The sequence below is a fragment of the Puma concolor genome, chromosome D1 (genome assembly GCF_028749965.1).
Source record: "Puma concolor isolate L17-30 chromosome D1, mPumCon1.1.hap2, whole genome shotgun sequence".
Classification (NCBI taxonomy): domain Eukaryota; kingdom Metazoa; phylum Chordata; class Mammalia; order Carnivora; family Felidae; genus Puma; species Puma concolor.
In genome coordinates this window covers 99,052,267-99,062,107 of record NC_141676.1, presented here as the reverse complement: position 1 = coordinate 99,062,107, position 9,841 = coordinate 99,052,267, and the positions used below count along the sequence as shown (strand labels likewise).

Here is a 9,841-nt window from a genome sequence, read left to right as displayed (position 1 = left end):
TCTCCTTGTTTTGCCTGAGTTTCTGAGTTCGTTTCTATATATTAGGCAAAACGGCTACATCTCCTAGTATTGATGGAGTGGCCTTCTGTAGGAGATGACCTGGAGGCCCAGAAGTGCATTCCCCTTGGTCACCAGATCCAGGCTCTCAAAGGGCATCCCCTGTGTGTTCTGTACATGCCTGCTGGTTGTGGTGGAGCTATGGCTATGGCATTGGAGGTGGTGAAGGAGATGTTTGCCTGGCTGTGGCATGGTTGGGCACTGAAGAGGGGGTACCAACCTCCACTAGCAGGCTAGAGGGAGATTATAAAAACGGTGCCCGCCAGTACCAGCCTTAGCACAATAGAATGTGATCACAAAAATGGCACCTGCCAACACTCTCTTCTTGGAGAGAGAACCATCAGGTGCCTTCTCTTCTGGAAGTTGCTTTAAGATGAGTAATTCGGTCTCCTTTACATGTGGTCTAGGAACTTTTCAAACTGCTGCTTTTGTGCTAGGTCTCAAGGTGAGTGAGTCTGCCTGCAAGACCTTTAAGAGTGTTTTAATTTTTTTTTAATTACCTACATTTCTATGGTTCTCCTGGATGTAATCTTAGTTGATACAAAGTTCTGAGGGCTTGTCTTCCTGGTGCAGGGCCCACAGGTTGGGGTGCCTGATGTGGGGCACAAACCCCTCACCCTTCTGGAAAAAGTTCCATATTTTTTGAGATCCCTTCCAATTGTGGGTCATTGCCCCTGGGGTGGCATTTTGGCAAGAGCATGTCTGTCTCTGCCTCCCTTACCTGTCTCAGTGTGGCCCTTTTATCTTTTGTTGTAGAGGCACTGTTCATCTAGTTTTCACAGAACTTTTTCGGAGGAAATTCTTCCATTTTAGCTGTTGAATTTTGTGTCCATGGGAGGAGGTGAGTTTAGGATCTTCAGGCACTGCTGTCTTGAACCACTTCTCCAAATTCTGAAATCGGGAATCGTGAAACAAGATTGAGATTTTAATCACTATCAAATGAAAATTATGTATCGTCATTATTTTAGAAATCATGAGATTATTCTGTTGAGTCCAGTTTATTGTTTATATAAGCCCAGATCCATAAAATCATCGATTTGATGGTTTGACTGATGTTGAATGGGATGCAAATAACTAAGTAGTTTGAGGTTCTCATACTTTTTTCTGGCAGTTCTCTTTGTTTTTTGAAGTGAGTAATTTGAAGTCTAAAAAGACACTGTATAAGTTAATGGTGATACTCATGATTTCAAAGGAAAGTTATTTAGAAACCTTACAGGAAATATTTGCAAAAGTGATACTATTCCAGATTATCAATGCGTAAATGAGAGCCTGTAATAAATAAGCTGTTACATTAATTGTGAACTACTTTTCTCAGTTCTGAAACAACCAGTGTCCAGCTTACAATATCTGACAGAGGCAATTAAGATAATTTAGAATTTACTGTTTGATTTGTCAAAGTACGTCCAGGAAAGAAGGCCACTTACTGAGGGTCGTCATGTGTTTCAAGTTCTTCAGTAACAGTGACCGTATACCAAACCATATTTAAGAAGTTAGCTTGAGATCTTACATTACATTTCAGTGAATTGTTTTTGGATTTTACACCAGAACTGAGCTCCTTGGTCCTTGTCATTTTGTGGTTTTGTATTGCAAGGTCCAGAGGTTTAAAACTAATAACACCATGAAAAATTCTCCATGAGTCATCCTGTCAGCTGTAGCTTCTGTCTGAGTCTTTCTGATGTAACTAATGTTTTATTGCCAGCTCAGCTAACAACTTTTCATGCTTTGGATCTATATCCTAATAAAAAGGTACAATGGTAGGTCATTTTCAGACTTTTATTTTTTTGTTCTTTCCATAATTTTTAGTTCTTTTAGTGACTTTCAGCCAGGCCAGTTATAAATTGTAGGTGGTGACAGGACCTACGACTGGTGTTTTTTTGAAGGGGGAGGAGTGGTAGTGGTCATTACTACTTTTGCTTCTATGAATCTGACTGTCCAGAGATCTAAAGCTCGAATTAACAGTTTAGCTAAAGTCAGCAGTATGTTCTAAATCCCTATACTTATGGGTACTTATGGGTACAGATGCCCTTTTAGCTGTTTTGTTTGTTATTTTGTGAAAAATGATGTAATAGTAGAGCTAGCTGGTTCGTATTCACGTTGGAGTAATTTCAAATTTAAGTGTTGTACTTTAGGCTATTTAAATTATTTTGTAGAAACAGAGAAGTAAAAAACCTAATTTATATCCAGGACACGGGATGCCTTAATCATTTTGATATTTTAAAGGAGATGTGGAAATAATGCACTCTCTTGCTAAGAAGTGACTGGTATGGTCAGCACAATTTCACAGCCTTAAAAAAAAAAAAATCACTGACCCTACTTGCCATGAAAATTAAAAGTTTTGGTTGTAACCTGATCTTTTCTTTTACCCTGCAGCATCTGGGAAGTTTGTTAACTTGAGTATTGACGTTAATTTTATATAATATGGCTTGGCACATTAAACCTATGGTTTCATCATTGGCTTTAGATTTTGCATTTCTGTGGATTTTGCTGAACTGAAAGCCTATTTGAATAGTGTTAGCCTTTAAGTTTATTTTTCTCCTCTACTTAATTTGTAGTTATGTCTCTAAAGTTCAGATTTTATTTGCATTTTAACTAATAGCTAATAATCATTAAGTGGTTATTCTGTGCTAGGCAGTGCTTCTCATTTAATGTTCCTCATTTTCTAATCTAATCCTCAAAACAAATTTGTAAGGTAGGTAGTAGTATTATCATTATTTTACAGCTGATTGTTAGAGAGGTTAAGCAACTTGCCCAAGTGCAAGCGCCTTTTCAAACTAGAATGTGAACCTTGTTCTTTGTTTTCTGAGACATCCCTGTTCCTGAGGCCTTGAGATCACACGTGATTTTCATTGCCTATAACTGTATTGGAACACTGTATTTTTTGCATTGATATTTGCCATCATTTTATGAGGATTGAGCCTTAGAATTATCTTAGCTGTAACCTATTTTGCAGAGTTCTTTGTCTAGAAACTCTCCTCACTGGCATGAATTCCAATAAACTAGTGCTATGTGTCATGGATTCCAAGGTACACAGGCTTTTCACCCTGCATTTTAACATTGCTAAAGTCAGGATGTATCTTACAATGGAATTTTTTGGAATTCTATATTTAGTAGCTAACATTGTTTGCTAATGAAAACTCGACCACAGTCCAACAATGTAGGTAAAATATCCTTAACTTTATTCTCCTCATTTCAATCATCCCTTATTAAGAACCATCCAGAGTCCCAAATTCTTCATCATTACTAACCCCAAGAAAAAAATATCTACCTTGAAGGAGAGAGAGGGTAGGAATTAAGGTTTGAGTGTGATAATCTCTATTTTTTCTTTTGGGACATTTCTCATAGGAACAGTGTCAAAGCTAGCTCTTTTCTCACAAAAATCAAAAAAGGAAAAATGACTTCTTATAGGCTCTTCATTATAAGCAAATATGTGAAAACACAAAATTTGGCGGCCCTTTCCAATTCTTTTTTCATCTACAACAAATTCTGTTTAACAAACTTAAAGGAATATCCCAGTTAGAAAATTATGTATGTGTGTATATATATTATATACTTAAATATGTGTATGTATATATGTATAGTTAAACCTGGCTATAATTAGAAGTTTTACTAGAATAAATGTTTATTTAGTTAGGGTTTATGTAATTATCAAATCATAACTCCCTTTATACTGTAATAACACATGGGTGGAGTGTGAAAATAAAAACTTTGGGGAGGCCTCTATGTGTTGCTACCTGGGGCTTTAATATTAGAGCTCAGAACTTGTAAGAAAGGCATCCTGGACACTTGGGTGACCCAGTCGGTTAACCATCCTTCTCTTGATCTTGGCTCAGGTCATTATCTCACAGGTTCGTGAGTTTGAGCCCTGCATTGGGCTCCTCGCACTGACAGTGCTGAGCCTGCTTGGGATTATCTCTCTCTCCTTCTCTCTCTGCCCCTCCTGCACATGCTCTCTCTCTCAAAATAAATGAATAAACTTAAAAAACCTGGCATCCTGGGGCACCTGGGTGGTTCAGTAGGTTAAGTGTCCGACTTCAGCTCAGGTCATGGTCTCATGGTCCATTGGTTCCAGCCCCACTTTGGGCTCTGTGCTGACAGCTTGGAGCCTGGAGCCTGCTTTGGATTCTGCATCTCCCTCTCTCTCTGCCTGTCCCCCAGTTGTGCTCTGTCTGACTGTCTCTCTCTCTCTCTTTCTCTCTCAAAAATAAATAAACGTTAAAAAAAAAAAAAAGAAAGAAAGGCATCCCAAAGTCAAGTGAGTCAATGTAATTATAAGCTTGAGGCCCTTGGTTAGGATTTGTGACGTATGAGTGTGCTTGCTGTATAGGTTATCAAAAGTAAGGGCATCTAGTTGCCTTATCCCAGTGGCTCAAATTTTGACAACCCTTTCCTTTTTATTTATTTATTTTTTAAGTTTATTTATTTGTTTTGAGAAAGAGAGCACATGCACAATTGGGGGTGGGGGTGGGGGGAGAGAGAGAGAGAGAGAGAGAGAGAGAGAGAGAGAGAGAGAGAATCCTAAGGAGGCTCTGCACTGTCAGCACAGAGCCTGATGTGTGGCTCAAACTCATGAACTGAGTCATGACCTGAGCTGAAATCAAGAGTCGGAAACTTAACCACCTGAGCCACCCAGGCACCCCAGTTTCCTTTTTAAATTATGGTTCTTCATATTAGTACTTGGACTTTGTCTTACATCTGGAAGAATACATACACGTGTATGTAAATAAGCACAAACATGTTCATTGTTGGCTAAATGCCCAAGTCATCAATATGGTGTTTTCAAAAGCCAGGTACAGTTTGATTAAGTACATTAATATAATGTCTTCATTCAACTATAGCTCTTTTACGTAAATATCGAACTAGAGGAGATTGTCAGTTTTATGCTTGGGTTACAGAATGGACAAGGACTTGAAAATAGAGGATTTTGTGCGGAACCGTTTCATCAGCCTGCTGTCGGGCTAACTGCAATTTAGTGATTAGAGAAAAATTATTGTGATTTAAAAATTTTTGTTCTTCATCTGTGCTTTAAGAATTTAGTAAGTGGATTGTGGTAAGCAAATTTTCCTGTACAGTAGTCCTTGCTCATCTTTTCATTCCATTTTTATCTTCTTTCCCCTCCTCTTCCATTCCCTAGTAAGAGAAAACCGCTCAGGAAGCTGGTTTTCAATCAGTAGTCTGGGAACTTCCGGGATTCTTTACCAGAATCTCCCTGGATGTTGCAGTCAGCCCCTGACGCAAGCGGCCATTGTTTTGGGGTAGGAGTTTCTGTAAAGGCTATCAGGAAGAGTGGCTGAGGTTGCTAACTGCAGGTATTATCCTTTGCAGAAACTCAGCTGGGAATTCTTTCCTGCCAACTTTTATATTTGTTTCCGAATTAAAAAACATTCCCACCTCCCCACTTCCCCAACAAATAGGGATGGACTTCTTAGGAACTATTTCTATTTTTTTTTTTTTTCAACGTTTATTTATTTTTGGGACAGAGAGAGACAGAGCATGAACGGGGGAGGGGCAGAGAGAGAGGGAAACACAGAATCGGAAGCAGGCTCCAGGCTCTGAGCCATCAGCCCAGAGCCTGATGCGGGGCTCGAACTCACGGACCGCGAGATCGTGACCTGGCTGAAGTCGGACGCTTAACCGACTGCGCCACCCAGGCGCCCCAAGGAACTATTTCTAAAAGTTTGATAATTGTTTGTAATTGGTACATTCAGTAGAGCAATGTGCTCTTTACCCCAGAACCCCTTTTCCCTGACTTTGTTGTGTGTTAACATGCACTTATCACGGAAGTTTTTAGATTCTTTGTCTTTTTCTTTGGATCAATTTTGGCTTATGTAGGAGTTAAAGAAAATTGTAATTAAACTTTTATGTTAGAGGGTTTTTTCTTTTTTTAACTAAACTATCTCCATGACAAAAGTCATTCGAATGTCATTGTTTTGTTTTTTTTCTTACTGTGTTTACTAATAACCTTTTTTAAAGAAACACTTCATGGCTGTTCTTAAGAAAGCCTGTTTTTATTACGCAGGCTAAATAATCTTTACATAAAATGCCATAGGTTGAGGTGATTTCTGAAAGGACAGACCTGAAAAGGAGAATGGGAAGAAATTTGGGAACACTTAGAGACTTGGTGTTTATATGTAACATCAAATTCTTATCAGGAAGCCCCAATAATATTTCTTTAAAAAAGACAACCAGGAGGAAATGCAGTATTCTTTATAGCTTATAGAACTGCAAGAAGAAAAGATGTAACCTTTGTTTTCTACTTTTGGAACATATTCTTAATAACTGATAATCCTGCGATGGTATTTTCTCTAGATTTCCGTTATAAATGCCAAACGTAAATAAACAAGAATTGTGATTTGATTATGATCAAAGGGTAGTAGATGCAGATCAACAGAGCAGTAATCAGCACCCAGATATCTTGTGGGGGTTGGGGAGGGGGTGACGGAAGGGAGGAAACTTTCTCTGCCAGGGAAACGAGGTAGAATATTTTAACGGTAAGATATTTCTCTTTACCTCAGTCTTTTTAACCTGTAAAATGGAAATAATAATAATAATATGTACATGTATATATAAGTATATAAGGATTAAATGAGATAGTACATGTTAACAGTTTAGAATAGTGCTGAGCACTTAATATTTAGATTTTAGTGACAGCTCCTAGCACCTGAAATTTAAGATTTAACAAAGGAGTTAAGATATTAAAAAAATTGAATCTAGCTTTTTTGTCTGCCTGTTTGTTGAATCTTGCTTTGGGAAAGTTAGTGTAAGATTTAAATCTCTTATTCTGGTTTAATAGAATGAATAAATTGAATAACAGTCTTACCAGTGAGATAACTACATTTAACCCTTTTTTTTTTTTCTTTCCTTTGTTTCAGGTTTCCCCTCAAAAAACCTATAAGGTAAGTTGTTCAGTTGCCCTTCGTATGTTCAGGTTAACTCTTAATTAGAAGCATTCCTTCGAAATTATGGTGGATTTTTGTGGCTTTTGAAAATGTGGATTTTTTATATTAAGTAGTTTAAAATATCAAAATGTTTTACAAATTTAAAATATAACAGGTGTTGCATATTTTTTCTGGAGAGAGCATTGTTTTGATAACATTTTCAATGTTTTTAATGTAAGCATTTTAAAAGTTTGTTCAAATTGATAGTTAAGGTCACTCCCTATGAAGAGATTTAATTTTAAAATCTATTGTGACTGTTTTCAGTTGTGAGTAGCTTGGGGAGTGCGAATGGATTGCCAGTTTTTGATGTGTTTTATCACTTGGGTAACTACAGCTGCCTTTAGTTAATGAACTTTGGCAAACTGAATCAGTCTTAATTACTTTAAGCCAGTAAAGGGAAAAATCCAGAATGTTCAAATATGCCTATGCCCACATCCATATCTCCATATGTATTCATACCCTGGGATTAAATGCCTTTTCCTCAGTACTTGTTCTTCAACATCTCTTTCTCATCCTGGTTGTTGTGAATATTATTTACAATGTAGGTAGTATATCATTCCTAACTATTATACTACTTTTGTCATTTTTAGTGACAGTGTGGTCCAGGATACCAATGCTGATCTTGACATTTCAGTTAATTGGTAGTGTATGTGTTACGGCGAGGGTCTTATCTGCTGCCCAGCCACTATTTGATCACTGTACTTGGGTAGGCCATAGGAAAAATAATGATTCTAGTGTCAACTGGGCCTGCCTGACTTGTGTAGCTAGAGCTATAGTGAGGCTCGCCTAAGATTTTTTTTTTTTTAACTTTTCTCATCCATGCTATATTTACACAGTGATTTTGAACCTGATCATAGTATATGTAGAGTCTGGTCGAGGAATGTGTTTAATTATTTTCAGGCACTGTTTTCTTACCTGTTCGGTGGAAATAATAGTAACTTGTGAAAACCACTGAAAGAATTTAAGTTATTTCTAAGAATAAAATAGACTTAATGCTAAATACTACTTTTATTATTTTTAAGCACTTTATATAACCAAATAAATAGACTCTTTATTACACATAGCACAGACTGAATTTAAAACTTCTTGAAAAACATACGTTAGAGAGATTTATGAGACTGTATAGGGTAAACTGATCAGCAATTTTTAAATTAAGTTTTTATTCTGCTGATTTGCTTGTAGTAAATATTTGATTGCTTTACTTTAATTTAGGCATGGAAGTATTTTGAACCGAGAGTCACCAACAGATAAGAAGCAGAAAGTTGAGCGCAGTGCATCGCATGATTTTGATCCCACAGGTAAAACACCATTTTTCCAAAGACTATTGAGAGTAATGAAGTTCAGACTGATACAGCTTAAGCTGTATAACTACCTGAAACACCAGGAGTTACTGTTTGGTCTGTTCAGGACTCTCCTTCCTCCTCAGTGATGTAATATAAACCCTGTGCATTCAGGAGGAGTTGCATGCATTTTTAACACTCAACACTATGGATTCCACTATGGAAGCATCATTGTAGAGTGTGATTTTTAAAAAAATAATCATGAGAAGAGAAATAGTTATTATATCATAATTAGAGATTCCAGGCAGACCAAGGACTTAGTGTTAAAATGAATCATAAGTATGAACAGTGGTAATTCATGAAATCAAAGCAGTAACAACTACAGATTTCTGTAGTTATTTAAAAATTCATGTGTGATTGTGGTAAATTGGACTATTAGATAAAATCCAACTTCAAAAATTAATGATGGTACGATTTTAGAGTGAGCAAATGAATAGAGATCCCTTTTTCTTCAGTCAAGTATTCTGAACTTAGAGAGTCTTAAGTAATGTTGATCTTTCCTAAAGTTTTCATGCTAGTAGACTTCTGATTATTAAATTCTTAATTTTATACGTACAGATTGAACTCCTTTTGTAAAATACGGTCTTTTGTTTTCTCCTTATAAACTCTCTCAGTATTTAATTTATAAAAAAAATGCTTGATAATTTTGCTTTTGTCATTTGAAACTGATTTGTGTTCTCTGTGCTCATAACAATTTTACTCAGTTGTACGTTCCTATGACAAAAGATAAAGTAAATGAATGCTAAGGTCTTAGATACACAAAATATCTTTTTAGATATTTTTTGTTTATAAATATGATTTTTAATTTTTAAAAGTATATTTTTTGTGTCTAATATTTCATATTCTTAGTATAAACTGTTATTGAAAAAATATTATTATCTAGACAGGGAAGAATAGGAAGTGAATAGCTAATAATTTACTTGCATCTTGAGTAGTAGGTAAAAATGAAGTCCCGATCATCAATTTAGGCTTTGTGGTGGGGTATAACTTCTGGATTTCTATTAAAAGATAATTATCTCTGATACCTAACTTTGACATCATGAGGCTCAGTGGCTTTTATTTATTTATATGATTAGTTACTGTCTTGCTAATGAGTTTCTGCCCAAGTGCACCTAAATAGTATAGTCTTGTTAGAATGACTTACTCTGTATTGTTCACCTGTGATGTGCTGTCTCCAGAGACAGATTTAGTGGAGGGGTATGCAGTGCTTCAGAATGAGATTATCACAGCTTTTGGTGCTTTTGTCATCTCTACAATTGTCAGATGATACATTTTGTAGACTATTCATGTGTTGTTTTGTTTGAACATATTTTTATTGCACTATCTTTTCTTCGATAAATCTTTAAAATATGTCATTACCTGTGCTGTTCGTGACTGTTCTAAGTGCTATCACCTGTGATGTTCATACTTTGTGTTTGCACGATTTAACTTGATCATGATTCATTCTTTTTTCCCCCATGAATTTTTCCCCTTACATTGGTCTCCATATTTTCTATATCTCTCTCCTTT

The 9,841-nt window shown here is 36.4% G+C and overlaps 1 protein-coding gene across 5 annotated transcripts in view; it reads left to right on the top strand.

Annotated features, from left to right (window-relative positions):
• The window catches only part of ARHGEF12 (Rho guanine nucleotide exchange factor 12), a 149,780-nt gene that overhangs the window by 64,481 nt on the left and 75,458 nt on the right, over positions 1-9,841 (top strand). For all 5 annotated transcript variants that reach the window (XM_086678852.1, XM_086678850.1, XM_086678851.1 and 2 more), the window contains exons 2-3: positions 6,927-6,950; positions 8,205-8,290. In XM_086678852.1, coding sequence (XP_086534978.1) covers positions 6,927-6,950; positions 8,205-8,290 — 110 coding nt within the window. The remainder of the gene's footprint in view (positions 1-6,926; positions 6,951-8,204; positions 8,291-9,841) is intronic.